Below are 20,490 nucleotides of genomic sequence, written 5' to 3'. Positions count from 1 at the left end.
AATAATGATTCAACTTCTGTAGAAAGGACGAGCAACACTACTATCATGTCATTTGATTATTAAAAAACCCAGAAGTTCTTACCGATGGTTTTCTGTCATGGCATTTTTTCATACAAGGAACATGACTGATTAAAAATGTTCTCCTCTATCTGCAGCTTTTTTTTTTTTTTAACATTGGTAGTTTCTATAGTTCCTAATTTTTTCCAGTTTTTGAGCACAGTAACACTTCAGATTTCCAGAGCATAAATTGAACTGATTCACTGGATTTATAGTAGAGAATGACTGTGCTGGAAAAGACAGAGTTCACAAAACCTTTTTTTCCCCCTCTCTCTTTTTACACTGGCTGATAGTGGATATTTAGGAAGTCATTCCACAGTGAATATAGACCAATCTTCCCTCTTTATGCATCTTTTCAATGTTCTATAATTACTTAAAATTAAGTAAATAGTAGCATTTTTAATTGCTCTTTTAAAAAAGGGATATACCATTATCACATAGTATTACATTTATTTTATTCAAAAATTACTTTCCCTATGGTATATGGCATTTTGAAGTACCAGTAAGTTTGGTTACCTTCTATTTGCAAAGTTGATTTATCCACCACCACCTGAGACTCAGCTTCATGGGAAGGAACCTCTTTCTTGTCAGTGTTAGAGGTGGGAGATGGTAGAAACTCTTCCTATGAAAAAACAAGACAAGCCTATTTTAATCATGGTATCAGTGTTAAAACAGCCCTTGTGCTTTGATATCTCTCTGAAATCTGTAGTCTACTACTGTCTCTTCACCTAGGGGTGTTTTTTGGTTTCTTACAATACATACCACAAATCCAAAATGTGAAAGACTGATGGTTCTACTTCACTAGTGTTGTTTTTTTTGAAGAGGCATTTTTTTGAGAGGCATTTTATTGCCTCTCTCCTACTCAGGTACCTCTTCCCATTTGTTAAATTTTTGTATCATTTTGGACTGAACTTTAAATATGCCTTAGGAGTATTAAGTTGTGCATTGCTGTTTAAGGCAATCCAAAATTATAACACAGAAGAAGTTCCTGATCTTCAAGGTAATTTATTTCATTTGACTCCAAATCTCCCTGTCTCTATAAGGTCTGTGCTCATTAGCACAATACTGAAACATTAACTAAGCTTTCACCACTTAAGAGTAAAGTGCTCTTAGCAAATCATCTACTATGTAAGTACCATGGCAACATAAATTATTGGGCATTTTACAAGAATAAATTATGCATTATAATTATATAAAATACCAGTGTTTTCCCAGTAAGAAAAGGCTCCCAATAATCAGAGAGAGGGAATCTGTGAGAACCAACAAACCTAACTCATGTAAGAGTAAATGAATCACAAAAATAAGCATGTGAAATAAACATTGAATAAATGTCTGAAGAATAAGAAGAAAACATTAAGCATCAGAAATATTTAACATGTGCATTAATATATTAAAACATGGTAAAGTAATTAACACACTTAAAAATCCTACCTTTTTATTTTTGCAGGGAACAGCATAAACAGCATTTGTGCTACAGCTTTCTTCCCTCTTCTCATGACTCTGACAGCTGGACTCTGCCTCTTTATCAGCATCTGAGACATAGGTATCCATGTCCTCATCTTCACCATAGTGGCCTGATGTTTCCAGGGACTGCACAGGAGATTTGTCACAACCATCAAGTTTCCAGGTGGACCTGCAGGTAAAAAGCAACTTAATGCCACTTTCAACTCTGCTGCTCACTCTTCAAAAAAACCAACATAGTAAAGTAGAACCATCAGTCTTACAATGTACACCACAAGTCCAAAGAGCTGACGCAGGTGAATGTCTGCACTAGGAATCCAGCCTATGTGTGTGCTCTAAAACAGACAATTAATACTGGAACTACCTTGTCCTCTCTATCTTAAAGAAAATTCCACAATAGAGATAGAAGGTTGCTAATTCTACCTAAAGAAATATCTGTCATGTAACTGTAATATCTGCCATGTGTCACTTAACTCAGTTAATCACACTTGGCAGAAATAACATATGATTTTACTTCTGACTGCTGTACAATCCAAGTCTGCCTCTCTGAAGACTTCACAAGAAATGGCAGAAGGATTGTAGACACTTCAGACTGAATTTATGATGTGGTGAGAAAAAAAGCAGGAGTTTGCTGTAACTCTTTGGTAAAATTGTATCACTGGCAGGTTCTATTTCTAACCTGAGACAGTAAACCAGAAGTGTACAGTACCCTATTCTGAGCTGGGTCACTGTTGCATATGGTTCAAACCCTTCCTGTTCCAAAGAGGTGGAATCACTCTCAGAAAGGGATCTCTGCCGAGGCTGAGGAATAGCAACAGTGCGCCCTGTGAGTGCTGTGGCAAGGATTGCTGCTGCCAGAGCAGACCTGCAAGAGAACAGAGAAAAACCAAGGAAGCAATGCTGGTGTCCTCTTGTGCTCTCTACATTTGTTATATCTTCCTTTGCAAAACGTCTTCACTATTTAAGCAAAGCAAAGCGTTCACAGTTCACAAGCACAAATCCCACTGAATGCCCACAGGACTGGTTATAAACTATTAACTCCCAAAGGAAAGCACAAAATGGGGCAAGCTGTTGTAATGCAGCTTTCCAGTACAATACCTACTGGTCTTCCCAAATCACGTGCATGAAAATCATGAAATATTCTGAGTTACTTTCCTAAAATTCACATCAACCATTTACAGCATTTAGCATTCACTTTAGTCATAACAATACCACCTGGCATTGTGTAGAAAAACTGCTCCAAGTCCTGCTATTTTGCCTCCTAGTTTCCATTATTCCCTACTCTGAACCTTTTACTGATGACTCTGAAGTTGTTAATAAATGTTGGCACACTGCAAACCAGGACAAGTAAACAGAAGTGCCTATTTGTGGGACACTGTGGAGTATGGGAAAGGATATGATGAAGAGGAAAAACTAGTAGGAACTAAGATTAAAGCAAAGAAATGGCAAGGACTCTAAAAGGAAAGAAAACAACTGGAAGTCAAAAAGGAAGAAGAAATGAACTAGGATTAAGTAGGAATCTTATAGACATTAGAAAGGCCATGGAAAACAACTGGAACTGAACTAAACATGGAGAAAATATAGACTAAAAACTGTAAGAAACTACAACTTAGAAGAAAAACAGATTTGTGGTTTTTTTCTATGTGACTTACCTATATTGCTACATCCAATCCAATGGATTATGCCAGTTTTTTAAGTCCCTGTCATGGGACTTAAAAAAAAAAATCCATAACATTTAATTTACGGTTTTCTAGTGTGCTAAAATTTCCTGACTCACAGCACTAGTGCTGCTGCAACTCTACAGTCTACTGTGGCAGCCAAATTAAAAATTACTCTAACTTTAAACAGTCCATTTGTCTTTCACTGACTCAGACAAGTTCCATATTCTTAATGGTTCTTACCCTAAATATGTAGCACTCTTAGGAGTGGGAGAAAAATTTGAAAAGAGGGGAAGCGACCCACTTAAAAATATACTGGTTTTGTGAAAAGCTTTATGCAAATACTGCAGCAAGGACATGTGATTCTTTTAATCATGCATTTCTAGTAAGTTATAGTACTTGAGGAAGGGAAAAAAATAAAAAAAATCCGAACATACCTGGGCCTTTCTGGAGAAGGGTTTGGACTACGAGGGGGAGGGGTGCGGGGAACTGCAGGTTTAGGAGCTATGGTGGCAGCAGGGACCAGGCCATGAGCTATATGTTTCTAAACAATTTAAAATAAAATTAGTTGACAATGACTTTTAAGGATTACAATGAAAAAAAAACAAACCAACAAACCACAGAACTGAACATGCACAAAAACTGACAATGTGAAATAATATAAAAAGGAAGAACAATGACATGCAATTGATGCAAACTGAGGATTTGAAATGGTCCCAGTTTAACTTTTTACATGTATGAACAGCTGCTAATGGAGGTTAAAAAGTAATTTACATGAGAACCATGAATGGAGGTTTTCTACCCACTGTATGGCACAATCTGTAAAACCAGAATTTTAACGTAATCATTTTTTCCTGTATATACATACAAGAAAAACAGGACTAGAAAATAACTTCTTTCAAAATATTCAAATGCTGCTTCAGAGTGACAATATTAGTCCCTTTCTTTAAGAATCTGTCAGTCAGAAGTAACCCTCAGTCACAGCAGCATGAGATGGACAAATAACCCTGTCATTAAGTCTTGCAGTCAAAGGTTCAACCTGAATTAAAAAAAAATCTAATTAATGTTTTAGCAGCAAACACAGTAATTTTTTTAAAAGGGATAATATTAAACACCAGCTCAGAAGTGGGACCAGAGTTCCCTACAAAGAATGGAATCATGTAATAGTTGAGGTTGGAAGGGAGCTCTGATCTAGTACAAATTGCTGCTCAGAGCTGGGTCAACCAGAGGGAGTTGCTGGGGACCCTGTCCAGTCACATCTTGTGTATCCCCAACCTGGTCCAGTGTTGAACCACCTCACAGCATTTTATTATCATGTTTAAGCTGAATTGTCTGTGTTTGAATTGGTGATCATTGCCTCTTGTCCTGTCTCTAGGCATCAGAATAAATGAGGCCATAACAAAATCCATCAACTTTGGAGGGAGTAAAACAGGCCAAGTTCCTGCTATTTCTTCTACAGAGATTCCCCCCCCCCCCCAAATTATTCTTTAATTTACTACTCCAACAGGGGAATGAAGAGGCAAAATTGGAAATACTTCTGTCTTCACAGGAAGGCACATCAAATAACTAAAGGGTGCATTACAAAGACCGCATTTTTACTCAGCCTTATCTTACTGCATCTTAATGCACTGCTCCTGAACTCTGCAGGTCTGTCTGGGACACACCGGTTTGTTTGCTAAAGGCTGGTGACTGGAGATATCTTGCTATGATCAGGGAATACGGGGAATCAGGGTATCAGGGAATACAGCTGAACTAAGAGTAAAAAGCATGATAACAACAGAGGATCGATACTTTAATTCTAGTAACAAGAGTTCGATCAGTTCAAGTGCGTTGGGAGATAACATTGCTGGCAACTCTGCAACCTTCGGCTGCCCTGAGCTCTGATTACGTTAATCTCCCGACGTTAATTTCATTACATTAATTCACTGTTAAGAAAACGCCAACGTGCTTTCCTGTAGTTGGTAACGGTAACATATAAGTGGTTCCAATGAGAATAGTGTTTTCCTCTAAGAGAAGGTAGATCCTGGTGTTTGCTACACTCACACAGCTGTGCAGTCTGCCAACTATAAGTAGCTACTGTAACACTACTCTAACTGGAACCACTTATGCGTTAACGTCACCAACTACAGGAAAGTCTGCTGGGTTCTTCTGACAGTAAATTAATACAGTAACTTGTATCAGTTCACTTTAGAGCAGTGAATGTGCGCTTCGAGGATCGCCTTGGAAGAGAGGGAGCGGCACTGCCAGTGCGGAGCCAGCCCGGGATCCAGCCTGGGGTCCAGCCCGGGGTCCAGCCCGGGATCCAGCCCTCTGGAGAAGCCAGGCAGGACTGGTACTGAGGGAAAGGAGCACACTAGCCTCCGGACACCTTCCTGGCTTTGCCTGGGGTTTATTTCCCCCCGATTTTCACCTCGGTCAAACCGCTCAGCGATCCCCGGCACCGGCCGCCTTCCCCGGGGGGCCTCCCCTCGTCCCGCCCGCGCACAGCCCAGCACTGCGCTGCTGCCCCCGCTCACGGGGATACCCCGAGCGATACTCACGAAGGGGCCGGGGCGGCCTCTCCTGAACAGGAACGACATCGGGATGGGACAGGACGGGATGGGACAAAACGACCCGACCCCGCTGCCTCCCGGGCACCGCCCCAGACGCTTCACCCCCGCAACCCGCCCGGCAACAACGGCGCGGCGGATTCGCTGCGGGCCCGCGCTCCTCCAATCGGAGCGCGCCTTACTCAGCCGGTTGCCAAGGGCGAGCGGCCCCGCCGCGGGGCGTTGGGGCAGGAGCGGGTCGGGCTCCTGAGGGCCAGGCCGGGCCGGACAGGTGAGCGCCGGACAGGTGAGCGCCGGGCCGGGGAGAGGGTCTGACTCTTCCTCGGTGTCTGTGCGCGGATCTGTGACCGGGAAAGTGATTCTGCCCCGTGCTCGGCGCTGGGGAGGCCGCGCCTCGAGTGCCGTGTCCAGTTCTGGTCCCCTAGGTTTGGGAAGGATGCTGAGGGGCCGGAACAGGTCCAGAGAAGAGCAGCGAGGCTGGTGAAGGGTCTGGAGCACAAGTGCTGTGAGGAGAAACTGAGGGAGCTGGGGGGGCTCAGCCTGGAGAGGAGGAGGCTCAGGGGAGACCTCATCACTCTCTACAACTCCTGACAGGAGGGGGGAGCCAGGGGGGAATCGGGGTCTGCTCCCAGGAACCGGCAGTAGGACAAGAGGTCACAGCCTTAAGCTGTGCCAGGAGAGGTTTAGGTTGGCCATCAGGAAGAAGTTCTTTACAGAGAGAGTGATGAGACATTGGAAGGGGCTGCCCAGGGAGGGGGTGGAGTCCCCGTCCCTGGAGGTGTTTAAGGACAGACTGGATGTGGCATCAGTGCCATGGGCTGGGTGACAAGGTGGGGTTGGGTCACAGGTTGGGCTTGATGATCTCAGAGGTCTTTTCCAGCCTGGTTGGTTCTGTGATTCTGTGTTTGCAGCAGTACTGTCTTGTTTGTGGTGTCTCCTCAAATCATGCCTTGGCCTCCCAGACTCCCAGTTGCCCCTGAAGTCAGAACACCATATAAGGCTGGCAAACCTGACAATAATCTGTTCCAGCAATTCCCTTCTAATAATGTGTCTGGAGACTCCCACCAGCTGTGGCTGGAGGTGCCTCTGGAGTCAGCTTTGCAATTCCAGCAGACTTTCTCCCAGGAGGGTGGATGAAGGCGTGGGAGAGGCAGTGTGGGGCTTTCCACCGTCCCTGTGTTTTAATTCAGACGTTTTTCAGACTTAGTGGTAAAGCTGGAAGTGGAATTTGAAGCCAGCAGCCTGTGTTCAGGTGAACAGAGCTGCTGACTGGTTTTGATATGCTAACCATAACTGTAAGGAGTCTTGGGGAAGGAGATAAGTCTCTCTTCTAGAATATTGCATCTTAAGTTTATGATTAAAATGTATAAGTTTGCAACAGGTTTGTAAAATATGTTACTGTCCCTTCCACATTTCCTTCTAGGGTGTAACTGCTACTGAAGTAAAGATTTGAAAGGAGGCCTTATGACAACAAAAGCAAACTTCCCTGTGACAGCAGGATCTGTAGTTGTCCCTTATGGTCATGCAATTGGAAATGAGAAGTGGAGAGGGTCAGAGGTAGCCCAAAGGCTACAAGGTAAGCGCAAACAAATTGGAAGAGGACAAACAGTTCTGGCAAAGCATTGCCCGTCTATCACCCAGTAGTGTTAAGAATGGCTGGAATATGCATTAATCTCTGCCTGAGTGGTCCCAGATTTGTGGTACTTTTTTTTACTGAAGAATCCTGTGATATATCTGTGTGATCAGCTCTGTCATGTGCTCATGGGTGCAGAGCACTGAAGAGAAGCAGCAGAATCTGCTGTAGTGGGGCTTTGTGGTTGTGCATCTCCACTAGACATGGATACTGAACCTGTGCTGTCATCTCTTGGCACAGCAAACTAATCCTCCCAGAAAAGTGTGTGATATTTTTGTTAAAGCTCAGAGTTTACTGAGCAGCTACAGCACTTACAGATCTGGAGTGCTATTAATTGGCATTACCAAAGTACATCACACAGTGCTTTGGACTGTTTGTCTCAGTTTTACTTAAGGAGAAGAAAGGCTTTACAGAATATAAAGTTCATTGTGAGGTCACTAGGATTATTGACACATCAGGAAGGTTGTGCTGTGCAGTAATTGTTATAGTAGTTGTATAGTATATATACTATAAATATACTATATAAAAACATAGTATATATTTCATATTATATATACTTTATATATATTTATATGTTATATATTAGTATATATTTGTATTTATAGTGTATATATATAACTATAGTATATAATTTTTTACTTATTGTTATATATATATATATATCTATATATCAGTAATTGTTTGTTTTTAACCACTGTATTTTTTCTTACAACAATCTCACCTTAAGGGAAAGTCAGACTCATCTTTGAAGATGGCTTGGGACTGGTGGACTTTCATCTTTCCAATAGAACTTGCATTTTATATATTTCTGAAGCAGATTTGGTTGCAGGGGATGAATTCAAACGAAGATTGGTGAGGTTTAGAAATGTAAGTGCTAAATAAAAAGGTTTCAATTGATATTCGTTTATTCTGTGCTTCTGAAAACATTCTCCTTGTGTTATTTTTACATTCTAGCTAAACTTTTAAGATAGTTTCCACTGGAAAACTGAATCATTCTGAAGCTGTGTGATGGTGCTGCATTAAACCTCAGTAATGCTGCTGCAACTTCTGTTCTTCCTCTGATTTGCCATCAGGCAGCTCATACTTGAAAGAATTTCACTCTGTTAGGTTGCATCAGCTTGTCATTAACAAGGTCTTTTCTTCTTTTTTCCCTTTCAATACAGGCCAGCAATCTCAGGGGACTTGTAATTGTAGAGAAAACCCAAATAAGTGATCAGTACTTCTCAGCAGTACAAAAACTCGTTGTACTCGAACTTGGAATGGTGTTGCTTCCTGTGGCAAATCAAGGAGAAGCTGCTCAGCTCATTGTTCAGCTGGTGAGTGTCTGTGTTAGTGGGCAAATATTTTTAAAATGTGGGACATGTGGGAAAGCTCTCGACCTGGGATGGCTGGGATCTTAAAGGAGCACAACATTGTTTGAATGTAAGGAATAAATCTCCTGCAACAGTGACATGGGGGTATAGCTCAGTGGGAAGAGGGCTCCTTTGGGAATAAGAAACAAGGAAAAAAAGGTTGAACAAGATGATCCTGGATTTTTTCATGTGATCTTGCACCGAGGTACCACTAGATAGCATTAGGCAACCTCACTTAAGTTCTCTGTCAAAACCAACTTGAGATTTTGCTTTCTCTAAGGCTAAGGAAATTGTTCTTATATTGTTTAGCCTTTCTCTGCATCAAAAAGATGACAAAAATCATTGTTTTCACTAAGAAACCGTTCCCTAGTGAGACTCTGTGGAACTGCATCAAAATCAGGGCACACACAGAAGCAGGGAGCTCGTTTCTAAAACTTCCCGGTGATTGCCCTGACCTGCTCTGCCATGAAAGAACCAACTTTAAAGGTTGAGAGCAGAGCTCCTGCTCGGTTGGCTCACGGCTGTGTTTGGCTGCAGGTGCGGGAGCAGAGCCGGGATCAGGGCACCAACCCCTTCCTGCGCAAGCAGCGACCTCAGCTGGCAGAGCCAGCGCTGTTCCAGACAGCGCAGCACATCCCGGGAGTCGGGAAAACAAAAGCTCTGCTTCTTCTGCAGCACTTTGGGAGCATCCACCGGCTTTGTAACGCCTCCATCAGCGAGCTGGAGCAAGTAGTTGGACAAACAGCAGCACAACAAATTCATACCTTTCTCTGTTCCTGACACGCTATTTTGCAAAGACAGACTTTTTGTATGGGTTTTTTTTCTTGTGAATAATAAAATTTTGGTTTTAATAATCACTTATTATGGTAGTTTTTATAATCATGGCTGGCAACTACTGGAGGGTGCTAACTAATTGTTACAAATATTCCTCTGCTCTGAGCAAGAACATAAGGCACACACTAATTTCCCTGCAAGTTGGCTACCACTCAGTGTAGAATGAGTCTTTAGTTAGCTGACAGAAAACAGAGACGTTTTGACTTGAATTGAGGAGTGTTTTAAATTTAAAAAGACCCTTGCCCCAACGACTGTGATGATGGGAGGAGGAAGGCAGTTAATGATGCAGCTAAGAGGGAAAATATCTGCAAGAGAACTGGAACAGTGGGTTGAGAGAAATGAAGAGCTAGAAGGGGCATTCAGGTGACTTTGCTAAAGAGTTTGTTACTTGGAGAGCCATTTCAGCCCCACAGGCAAAGTGAATCTCTTGTGTATGGAATATCAGTATCTGCCCACTGGTGCTTGGGTGTGTAAAAGCAGCCCAACTACAAATACATAGGAAAAAGAGTATTAAGTTTTTCATGTAACCTTTATAGGGAAACTCTAGAAATATATTTATACTCTTTATAAGGAAGCCACTTTTAAACTCTTAAGTTCCTGTACTGTCCAATATAAACTTTTAAGAAAGTTTTTTAGATATTTGTAAGCAACATCACAGAAACACACGAGGCACAGCAACAATAAATAGCAAAAACCTGTAAATTATGCTGTATCATTCAAAAAGCTACTACTAAGTGACAGCATCTGATTTTTATTCTTAAATAAATGTCATCAAGATATTTACACCTACTACATAAGAAACTAAAAATAAATGACAGCTTTCAAGTTTACACCAAGATGCAAACTCTCCTTATTTAAGTTTTGAGTATCAAACAGCATATATCTACTCTGTAGATGGCAATGGTAACTAACACTACAGTGTTAGCAATTTTCAGTTAATTTAGAAAATAGAAGAATCTCAAAGAAATGCTCACCAGTTGTTTTTGTCTCCCTCCTTGCTATATATGTATAGCTGCTCATGAATTTTTCCAAGGGCAGAAGGATTTGATATGACAGTAAATAACTATTCTGCCACTTGCACAAGCACTCTTTTCCTCATCACCCCAATTTATATATTCTTGATTAATATACTATAATATGTCCATTTTGAGATTTGTTTCACAGCTAATTCATTTTATCAAGACTAATAAGATACAAGTCTCAAGGTAAGTAGGTTAAATAATGTCATTTGGAATAAAGCCTGTTCTTAACAATTGCATCAGCAGGCATTTAAAATGTAACCTAGAAAAAGAGCGGAGTACAAGCCTTTTGGAGTTCAGAAGATATTTTAAATTTTAAGCCTTCTAATTCTCTTCCAGAATTAAATTACCTATTCAGCAGAACACACCTAGTATCAAGTGTCTGCATAAAAACCACAATGCTATGACACCACCCCTTGGCACAAGGTTAGTTTTTCTGAATAACATTATTCTCTCTCATTTGTGCTTTAAGATTAAAGTAGTGTTAAGCGACTTATTATTGACTCTAAGACTTTAAGAGCAAAATCATCCTTTAAAGTGTCCCCTATTGTTTTGCATGCAGCATCAAGTTTGTAATAAATAACTCCCATCTAGCCTAGTCATAAAAAATTAGTCATGATAAACTGTATTTTGAAATTCCAAAGGAATCCAGTCCTTGTGTAAGCAACTTATCCTCTACATCTTGTTATTGCATACCTCCCAAACCACTTCATTCTGACCTTCAAATACTTCAATTTTACAGTCTTTGCCAGGCTCTGACCTTCATCAGTGTCTCAATGCACAGGCAAATGAAGTCCAACGGTATTTGTCTGGGTTTATACACACATATATGAAGATAAAATTGATTTTTATAAAGATAAAATTGATTTTTATATACATTTTAAACAGAAGCGTCACGTTAACAGATCCTTCTGGAAGATTCAGTACAGTGAACTTTCCGTGTTCAGAAGTGTGAAGGGTAAAAGCTTCTTCTTAGTCTGAGAACTTCCAGCCACAGCTGAAGGCAGGCAGAGGGTGCTTGCAGCTTTCTGTCTGTTTTTAGTTCCCCAGCTTAGAAAAGGGAGCTTCAGCGGGGCTTTCTTGGTCTGATCGATTTTATCCTCGTCCATGGCCAAGCAGATTAAAGAGTAGGTCTTCTGCATTCCCACAGAGTAAGTTGCACTCTTGCTATGCTGTAGGAGAAAGAGAAGCATTGTAAGAACCGGTCACCCAAACTGGGTCAGAATTTGCCAGTAACAAAAGGTTACTGTGCAGGCAGCTTTGCAGGGCAGCTTTCTGGGCTAATGACATGACTGAGCCCTTGGCAGTGCTGTGCTCCTGGGGTTTGGCACACGGACACCCAAGGGGATCCTCTGCACAGCAGAAAGGAACTTGGGAATCTTTCCATGGGTCGTTAAGCATTTATTGCTTCTAAGGTAACTTTATAATATATACCCTGGCCTCTCTACCAAGCTGAAGTATGTAGTTCTTGCACAAATCTGAAGGGGAATATTTTGCTGTCTCTGGACAGGTTCCATGGTGATCCCAACTAGGACAACAAGAGCTGCTGTAGGACATTCTTTTGGGAAACCTGAAAGGCACAGCCTTCTGTGTCTTATCTTAGCTGTGCCCTGGAGCAATCTGACTATATACCAGCCTTTTGTTTCCAGTTTGCAGCTTGGAATGGCAGGTGTGTAACTCCTTATTTTCAATAAGGAAAATCAACTTCTTAAAGTAAGAAAACCTTCTTAAAGTAAGGGCACCTTGAGGGCTTCTAAGGCAACACTACTTCAATGCCTGTGTTTGCCAAGGAATGTCAGGAGCATGAAGTAGTGGATTTAGCTGAACTACAGGTTCTTTCACACATCAACTAAGTTATTTAGAGCTTAACATTTTTAAATCTTGTGATGACCTTCCCTCAGTCTAAAGCTTCTACAGCAGTTTAGTAACTGACTGGACAGTTAAAGTCCTCCAAAATAAAAAATATATACATTAGTCCATGATCTAATACACAACTCACAGATCCTTTATGTTAACAGTGCATAGAAAATAAACATGTGGTCTTGGATGTTCTGTTTCATCCATAATTGTTTCCTTGTGGTTTTTCCAGTACTGAACAAGGTAATACTTTCATCCTCCAGAACAAGTTGGAGGAACTAAACTATGCCTTGAAATTTGTAATGCAACTAATCTCGAGTAGCTTCACTACAAAAAATCCCATCACCCAACCATTCTTATGCACACAGACTACTTTGCCTTGCCAAGGCACAATGATTTAAACAGATTGTTTAAAACTGAACACTTGCCTGAAGGCTTTAAATATTCCCTAGCAGAGTGGGATATCTGACTACATGAAAATAAACGTTGATCAGGGACTGAAGGCAGGCAAGTAAAAAAAACTCTCACATCTCCAGTCTGCAGAACATATTTGCCTCATGACATACCAAAGATGCTGCTGTATCCTGGCAACTGATAACCTTAATCTCCAGGGCCTGCTCTCCCACACTCCTCAGTTTTTCCAGCACCTCGTTCACTCCGAGCCACTTGCAATCCACGCCACCGACTGAAACAATGTAGTCACCTTCTTTCAGGCCCATCGACTGTCAAAACATTGTGTACAGGTTATTGTCTTGAATTTTGAGATGCATAAAACATTTTTGTCATCATACAGTACCTGCCCTAAAGGCATTGCCCTCTCAGATGCTACAAACCCATTGTCTAGCCAGACATGTGCAACTTTTCCAAGTACACAAACTACCTATTGAGTTAGCATCAATAAATGTGATTCTGGTATACTCAAATGTTGGCTCTTTTTATGTCCTTTTTGCTTTTCTCCTTAAGGAAATGAACCCTGGTTGTTGCTACCCTATCACTGCCCATAAGATATTTTCTGCCCTGTTTACTTCTTCATTATTTTCATTTGTCCTTCTGTGGTTGCCTCTGCCTTTTCTAGAGCTAAACTGTGCTCATCACTGCATGCTGCTTTATCCCTTTGGATTTTCCCCTGAAAGAACAACAGGTTACAAGCCAATAAAATGTTCTTACCTCTCTTTCTTTGGGCACGTGCTACCTTGCCTTCCCTTCCTGATCCTGATCCTTATTCTTGTTGCTATTTTTTAAAGCATTTATCCCTTCAACTTCCCGAATTAAACAGGGAGTAACATTTGCTTTTATTATTTGTGACTTTTTAACTACTAAGAGTGAACAGAGGAAGAAATCAACTCTAGTTTCATGTGATGTCAGGGATACCCAAACTTAATCTACAGTGTATATAGCACTGAAAATGTGTTGAGATGACATGAACTGACTATTCTAGTGTATAGAACTCAATAAATACTCCACATACCAGTATGAACAAGCTAAAGTTACATTTAAGGTGTATGGCTGTGGCAGAGTCTGCACAGAAACTGTTAATATTGCCCCAGGGTACTTACTGCTGCAGGACAAACTGGATCCAGACAATAAATCTGGACTGGTGACCCCCCTTTGAGGTGGAATCCGAGCTCTCCTGCTCCCTGGGGGATGCGAATGGTGCGTGGAGCCGTCCACCTCTGCTTGGCTGAGAACACCGTCAGGGGGCCCTGCAGGGAACACAGCAGGCACAGCACGTTCACTGCCAGTCCTAAGGAAGCATTTTTATTAAGTTATAACACTTTAAAGCTCATCTTGCACAGAGTTTACTCGTGTTAACTTCCAGCTACTCCCCCTGAAGTGCTCAGTCCTGCTTTATGGCTGTTCAGGTGCTATTCCAAGCAGAGTGGGATAAACACAACGGCCAAGCTGTTCCAGGATCTCGGAGGTGTGCACAATCTTTTGGCTGCAGCGGGCTCTGAGATCCTGTATTACTGATCCCAACCAGAACTCCCAAAGCCTGGCTGTGTCACGCCCAGGTCACACTCCCTGCAGCCCATCTCCAAGCACCACCAGCTTCTCCCCACCTTTTAGCTGTGTGCAATTATCTATTAAGACTTCATGGAACTTTTCTGAAGGTTATCAAGGCTGAATGCTGTGCAAGCCACATACAATTGCCACTTTTATTCTTTGCTAGTCTCAAGTTGACTTATACCTCTAAAGCTAGGAATGATCTCTCCAATAAGTTCAGCAAAAAAACAGTTACTAAAGGATCATTTTTTCAGGCTAAAATACTTGTGTCCCTCTTCTCACAGTAGAGTGAATTTATACTTGCTATCAAAATGACAAAGGTTGGTCAGCATTAGCATGTCACATACCAGCTTGTGAAAGAAGTCTTTAACTTTCACCTTGGAAAACTGAGGAGCGATTGTTTCTATTTTATGCTCTGTTTTAGCTAAAACAAAAAGAAAACAAAATTAATTTTCTCTCAGCTATTAGTTAAAAGACATTAAAATTTGTTTTTCTTGCATTCCAAGCTAGATAGAAATTTCTCCTAAGTTCTTGCCAGGCTGTAGAAAAACCTCATTTTGGTGGACAATTTGTAAGACAAATATCTGAATGGCCTTAAAAATATCTTCAGATCTCATAGTAGCAACACGGGAAACTTAAAAAAATCCATCCGAACAAAATTATGCTATTCCCCTCTTTAATTTATTTTTCTTTGAGAAGTATTTAAAGCCAGCACTCATACTTTCTTCCTGCTTCCAAAGAGGAAAAAGTTGTATGAGCTGGACTAAGGTAGAAAAAAACCAAGAGCAGTCAAATTGAGTTAACAACCCGAACTAGTACAAGAGTTGTGCCTCAAGAAACAGCTACCAGTTTTCCCCCATGTGATTTTATCTCTCAAAGTTTCTCCATTTTTCCTAGTTCTCAAGACAGCCACCATAAAAAGCTGAATTCCAACTAAACACCAACTATTATCTACCCCAGAAAACAGTGTTGGCTGAGACAAACACTGTGGAGCAGCTGTAACAAAATTTATTTCTCTGTGATTGAGGAAACACGTGAAGAATCTGAACTCTACAAAGGCACAGCATATACTTGTACATTATTTATGTTATGCATGGATGCATATTACCTATGTATCCATATATCTAAATTAAGGGCATTACTGCCAGTCCTAAGGAAGCATTTTTATTAAGTTATAATGCTTTAAAGCTCATCTTGCACAGCGTTTACTCATGTTAACTTCCAGCTACTCCCCCTGAAGTGCTAAGTCCTATTTTATGGCTGTTCAGGTGCTACTTCAAACAGAGTGGGATAAACACAACGGCCAAGCTGTTCCAGGATCTCGGAGAAGATGTGCAGAATCTTTTGGCTGCAGGATATGACAGCATGTTCATGTATGGTTAGATATCACAGAATCATAGAATCAGCTGGGTCGGAAGGGACCTCTGAGATCATCCAGTCCAACCCTTGATCCAACCCCGCCGTGGTTCCCAGCCCATGGCACTGATGCCACATCCAGTCTTATCTTAAACACCTCCAGGGACGGAGAATCCACCCCTTCCCTGGGCAGCCCCTTCCAATGGCTGAGCACCCTCTCTGGAAAGAATCTCTTCCTCTATCCCTGGCTGTGCCCACTTACGAAGGACATCTGGAGCCTGGATTAGACTCAGAAAGTCATCTTCTGTCTCTTGCTGAGCGTATTTGAGCAGTGACCGCTTGTGTGCGGCTGTCAGCACCTCCTGGAGCACGTCAATGTTCCGCAGCTTTTTGCACAGCCCACAGACCCTCAGAGCTTCCTCGTGGTAAACGATGGCCTGGCGCAGATGTGCCTTCCCTGCCAACACCACAAACCACGGGCTGTCACCCACAGGCAAGAAACACAGAGGAATTTTCAAATGACAGCGAGCAACTGTGTGAAAGTGGCAGTTACCTAATTGTTTTCTCCTAACTTTGTCCTTTAGAACAGCCAGAGCCATGAGTCCTTCGGGCATGTGGTCATAGAGCTGGGACAAGGCCTTCTCCTGCTGGTCCTCATCATCACCAGGCTGCACTGCAACAAGGGACACAGAACACCAACCATTACACACCTCCTGCTCCCCTCTTCCGTCAGCTGGATTGTTGTGGAGTTATCACTACTTTCTCTCTCAAATTTTTTTTTATATACATACTGATAGGAATTTCAAGTTTTTAGGAACTTTATCAGCTTCATCATCTTGATCATTCTTGCATCAACAGGCAAATAATACTTCTATGCCAGAATATGTGGATAAAAATGGAACTATTTAGTAGCATATACTTTTTCTTTTGTTTCTGCTAAAGTTGGTTTATTGAATTTTCAAATTCTTCTGTAAAAGACAACAGAGCATGGCCTCATGGTTGAGTAGGAAAATTTAACATATGAACACAATTTAACATATACTGAAGTGCCAAAGTTGCTGTCCTATTCACAGACCAAATTGTAACTGTTGGTGTGTTTATTACTGTTATTTATGTGAACACAGAGAGAAGTATGATTCTTACATTCATGGTCACACAGAATGGTGGCAGTGAAATAATGTGCCAGAGCTTTGTAGTGGTCTGACTTTATTTGTGCCAGCTTAGACCAGGAATAGGGAATATTCTCTTTCACTGGTTCCTGATTCATTGCAGTGTTAACCAGCAGGTAAACCTCTCCCACCTGAAATAAAGCACAGAATTGCAGTATGAGAATTTAACATTAGCTATTAGGTGCTCAAGTAAGGGATATCATATTCAGTCTTAAGATAACTTCACATGCAATCACATCAAAGAGGGAAAAAAATACAGTTAGAAAGGATTGGAAATAAGTTTGAAAAAAATCTGAAATTCCATCTCTGATTTTTCCCTTATGAGAAAGGTAAATCTGTGTTGTACCCAGATGGACTGAGTCAGTAAGCCTTTATGGGTTCAGAGTAAATAAAAACACCATATAATAAAGAGGTTTTAATTTGTAAATATATCTGATTGAGTTAATTCAGTTGAGAAAAGGGGTGAAGCATATTACTTATACAGTAAGTTTGTGCTTCACTTTGAAACTGTGGAGTCACACCCAGCCTTAAGTTTGTGTGGTCTAGTTAAAACTGGGATACTGTACTTCACACAGAGGAAATAAAACTTTTCTAAGCAGTGAATTCTGGTTTAATGGATCAAACTTCTCCAGCTGACAGAACCAAAAGGTCTTTCCCCAGCAGCTGATCAATCCTCCAGGTAAGTCAGGGCAGCTTTGCAGGCTTGGTAGGAAAGGCTTTGCCTGTTTATCCAGTGTGGAACCAGCTGATCTGCTACTCTGAAATGACTCAGAAAGCAGGTGAATGTCTTAGTGGCAGACCCAATTTTTGGGATGTACTTCCAAGTAGGAGCACCACACCTTCTGGGCCTGCCTCATTTTCTGTCCCAAAACAGTTCTGCAGGTACCAGTCTGGCTCTGTTCATCACAGTCCTTCCCTCAGTTACAATTTAGTTATTCTTTCAGACTTGGGCTTTTTAGGTTTGCTGGGAAACAAGACAGGTTGTGTTCAATACTTAACAGGGAACCACACAAACAACCCTGGCCTTTTGTGTGTAGTCCCGTGGACAAAATCTGTACTGTTTGCAAGAGCAACATAAATAGCTTGTAAAAAAACCTTCAGCAAATTTACTGCCCGAGTGTCTCAGCATGTTTCTGTTCAGCTCTGTGAATTATTAATTAAAAAACTGTAACAGTTCTAAAACAATGTTTAAATTGCAGCTATTCACATTTTAATCTTCTGTAAGGTTGTGATTCTCACTGGAGCTTGGGAGCTGTCCCTTGTTATTTTTAATAAATGCTGAATGTTTAATAAATTCCATTAATGCTACTAGAAGCTGGAGCTATTAACACAGCCCTGTAAACAGTTATTTTTAAGACTAGATTTAAAGTCCCATATTTCACCTTGGCAACTTCCTGTGTCATTTTTACAAGTGTGAAAAACTCATTGCGTATTCCAGAGAGACCAATCTGCTCAAAAACACACTCCTGAGCTTGGGCAAGCATCATCTTCACCAGCACATTCAGCATAGCTGGGCTCATGTCATAACTTGGGGTGTGAGTAAAAGTCTCCTTTAAGTAGCTTAGGACTCCTGAAACCACAAAAAATGGTTTTGTTAGCATGACAAAGAGAGAAACAAGTGAACTTAATTATCATGTACCATAATAATTAGGATTAAAAGCATATCTTCTAGTACTGCACTGCAGCAATCTGAAGGGATTCTTGGTGTATGTGGAACTAAACTGACCTACAGGTTTTGCTTTGTGTTTCCATCAATCATCCCCAGGCACAGTTCTCAAAACTACAGTTCACAGGAGTGACAGAGACTGCAAGTTTTGAGGGCACTGCCTCCAGCTTTGTTTGGAACAGTTCTTGGGATGGACCATAAAACTGTGCTGAACTGGAGGGGACTTGTATATGGGAGCAGGAGGCAGGGCTTATACAGGGGACACAAAGAAATCTGCATAGCTATAAACAGGTGACAGCAGCATGGAAGGAAAAAACACAAACCTATCAACTTAATTATAAATCTCCCTTTCAGATGCTGCTCAGTGCATTGTGTGCCCCAGGGAAAGCTCCATTCCATGCCTGTAAGTAAACTAGAACCTTTCTGTATTTATATTTAATGGGGTAAAAATAAGATTCTTCTTTAGACATTTGTTTCCACCAAAACGTAATTTCTATTAGTTATCGAATTAAAAACAAACACTAAGTGCAGGGCAAATATTGAGTAACAGGTTCACAGATGGAAGCATAACCTTCAGTGTGCCTGTCATCCAACTGGTTTAGTGAGTTCTACCAGCTTGCTAATTGCTGATAATCCTGCAAAAGTGTAACAGTAAGACCTCTGCCTTTTTAAGTGTCCCAGCTTCTGTAACCTTCCTTCTTGCCACTACACTCAGTTCTGGCCACGTTGTGCTGTATTTTCCTACTAACAGTTTCTGTGTTTTTTAATGTTCCATGTTACACTTATACCTTAATTTTTAATATGCCCTCGCAGAAATTTGAATTATGGCCGTCTCTACCTTTTTGCACCGAAAAAACTAAGGCCAAACTTGCCAGGTGCCTCCCAAGTACTGATGGAGTGCCCTGCTGCAAGGAACCGAAAGCACAGGGGGGGAAATATGTGGGGTTTTTTGTTCTTAACATATTTCTGCTCAGGCAGAGAGCTTCGCTGATGCCAAACTCTGTGCAGTACCTTAGTTCAGCACTGAGAAACAGTTAATACAAGCTCTGTATCATGTCTCTGCCAACATACTGAGGTGTCACGGAGCCATGCACAGGTACAATGAAATGCCTCCTGAGCACGCTGCTCTGGGGCCCTGCAAAGGTTCTGTGGGAGCAAACAACACCTTTCCAGCTTGGAATTCATTCTGTTCTGCAAACACGTTGAAGTGAAAAGCAGTGATTTTTTTTTATTATTATTATTTGCAAAATGGAAGGTGCAGCAATAAAATGGGAGAAATTTCCCAACTATTGTAACGTCTTTTAGATGCAATACAGAAGTTGAAGAAGAATTTTTACAAAATGCATGAAGAAATAGTATAATTTTTTTTTTTTGATAGCTGTGTACTCAAAAGAGGGGGTTCAGGACAATTCAATTTGTGGTTTGCAGCTGTTTCCACCCATACAGTGGAAACCAACAGCCACAGATTGTTAGTGCAGAAATTAATCTTACAGTACATACTAATTACACAGGACATGTCTTCCAGCATTATGTGTAGTACAGATGATACTTCAAAAACAAACTAGAAAACCTATTTAAAAACCCCCAACAAAACAAAAGCTTTTATAACATGTTAGTTCAAATTTTCCCTTTATTAGAATTTCTATTTTTCCTTGCTTGGGACAGAGACTGATTATTTTGAACCTGTTTGCCTTTGGAATCTCTGGAAAATAGGTAGTTGACTTTCAGTGAATTCCAACTTTTACCAGAGAGTACAGCAAGATGAATTTTTAAGACCTCCATCTGGAAAACTAGGTTTTAAGGCTTTTTATCAGAACTTTAAATTGCCTCTTGTACAGATTTGACAGCAATGTGCTCTCACTGAGGTAAAAGCAG

The 20,490-nt window shown here is 41.1% G+C and overlaps 3 protein-coding genes across 5 annotated transcripts in view; 1 reads left to right on the top strand and 2 right to left on the bottom strand.

Moving 5' to 3' along the window:
* Window positions 1-5,877, bottom strand: part of CEP89 (centrosomal protein 89) — a 28,435-nt gene extending 22,558 nt beyond the window's left edge. The window contains exons 1-5 of one of the 3 annotated variants that reach the window (XM_017826933.1): window positions 5,717-5,877; window positions 3,614-3,720; window positions 2,228-2,383; window positions 1,489-1,690; window positions 574-679 (exon numbers count right to left, since the gene is read on the bottom strand). In XM_017826933.1, coding sequence (XP_017682422.1) covers window positions 574-679; window positions 1,489-1,690; window positions 2,228-2,383; window positions 3,614-3,720; window positions 5,717-5,755 — 610 coding nt within the window. In that variant the 5' untranslated portion in view covers window positions 5,756-5,877. The remainder of the gene's footprint in view (window positions 1-573; window positions 680-1,488; window positions 1,691-2,227; window positions 2,384-3,613; window positions 3,721-5,716) is intronic. The other 2 variants (XM_017826932.1, XM_017826934.1) reach the window with 2 other exon arrangements.
* Window positions 5,878-5,886: 9 nt separating this feature from the next.
* FAAP24 (Fanconi anemia core complex associated protein 24) lies at window positions 5,887-9,564 on the top strand. Its single transcript, XM_017826936.1, has 5 exons — window positions 5,887-5,996; window positions 7,149-7,301; window positions 8,086-8,225; window positions 8,522-8,674; window positions 9,248-9,564. The coding sequence occupies exons 2-5, from the start codon at window positions 7,190-7,192 to the stop codon at window positions 9,488-9,490; spliced, it is 648 nt and encodes a 215-aa protein (XP_017682425.1). The 5' UTR covers window positions 5,887-5,996; window positions 7,149-7,189; the 3' UTR covers window positions 9,491-9,564.
* Window positions 9,565-10,279: 715 nt separating this feature from the next.
* Window positions 10,280-20,490, bottom strand: part of RHPN2 (rhophilin Rho GTPase binding protein 2) — a 28,787-nt gene continuing 18,576 nt past the window's right edge. The window contains exons 8-15 of the mRNA XM_017826935.1: window positions 18,332-18,519; window positions 16,924-17,080; window positions 16,334-16,453; window positions 16,043-16,237; window positions 14,772-14,848; window positions 13,977-14,123; window positions 12,987-13,142; window positions 10,280-11,735 (exon numbers count right to left, since the gene is read on the bottom strand). Coding sequence (XP_017682424.1) covers window positions 11,484-11,735; window positions 12,987-13,142; window positions 13,977-14,123; window positions 14,772-14,848; window positions 16,043-16,237; window positions 16,334-16,453; window positions 16,924-17,080; window positions 18,332-18,519 — 1,292 coding nt within the window. The 3' untranslated portion in view covers window positions 10,280-11,483. The remainder of the gene's footprint in view (window positions 11,736-12,986; window positions 13,143-13,976; window positions 14,124-14,771; window positions 14,849-16,042; window positions 16,238-16,333; window positions 16,454-16,923; window positions 17,081-18,331; window positions 18,520-20,490) is intronic.

The sequence above is a fragment of the Lepidothrix coronata genome, unplaced genomic scaffold (assembly GCF_001604755.1).
Source record: "Lepidothrix coronata isolate B3197 unplaced genomic scaffold, Lepidothrix_coronata-1.0 Scaffold132, whole genome shotgun sequence".
Lineage (NCBI taxonomy): Eukaryota > Metazoa > Chordata > Aves > Passeriformes > Pipridae > Lepidothrix > Lepidothrix coronata.
The sequence above is the reverse complement of the archived record's forward strand: the minus strand, read 5'-3'. Positions and strand labels throughout refer to the sequence as shown.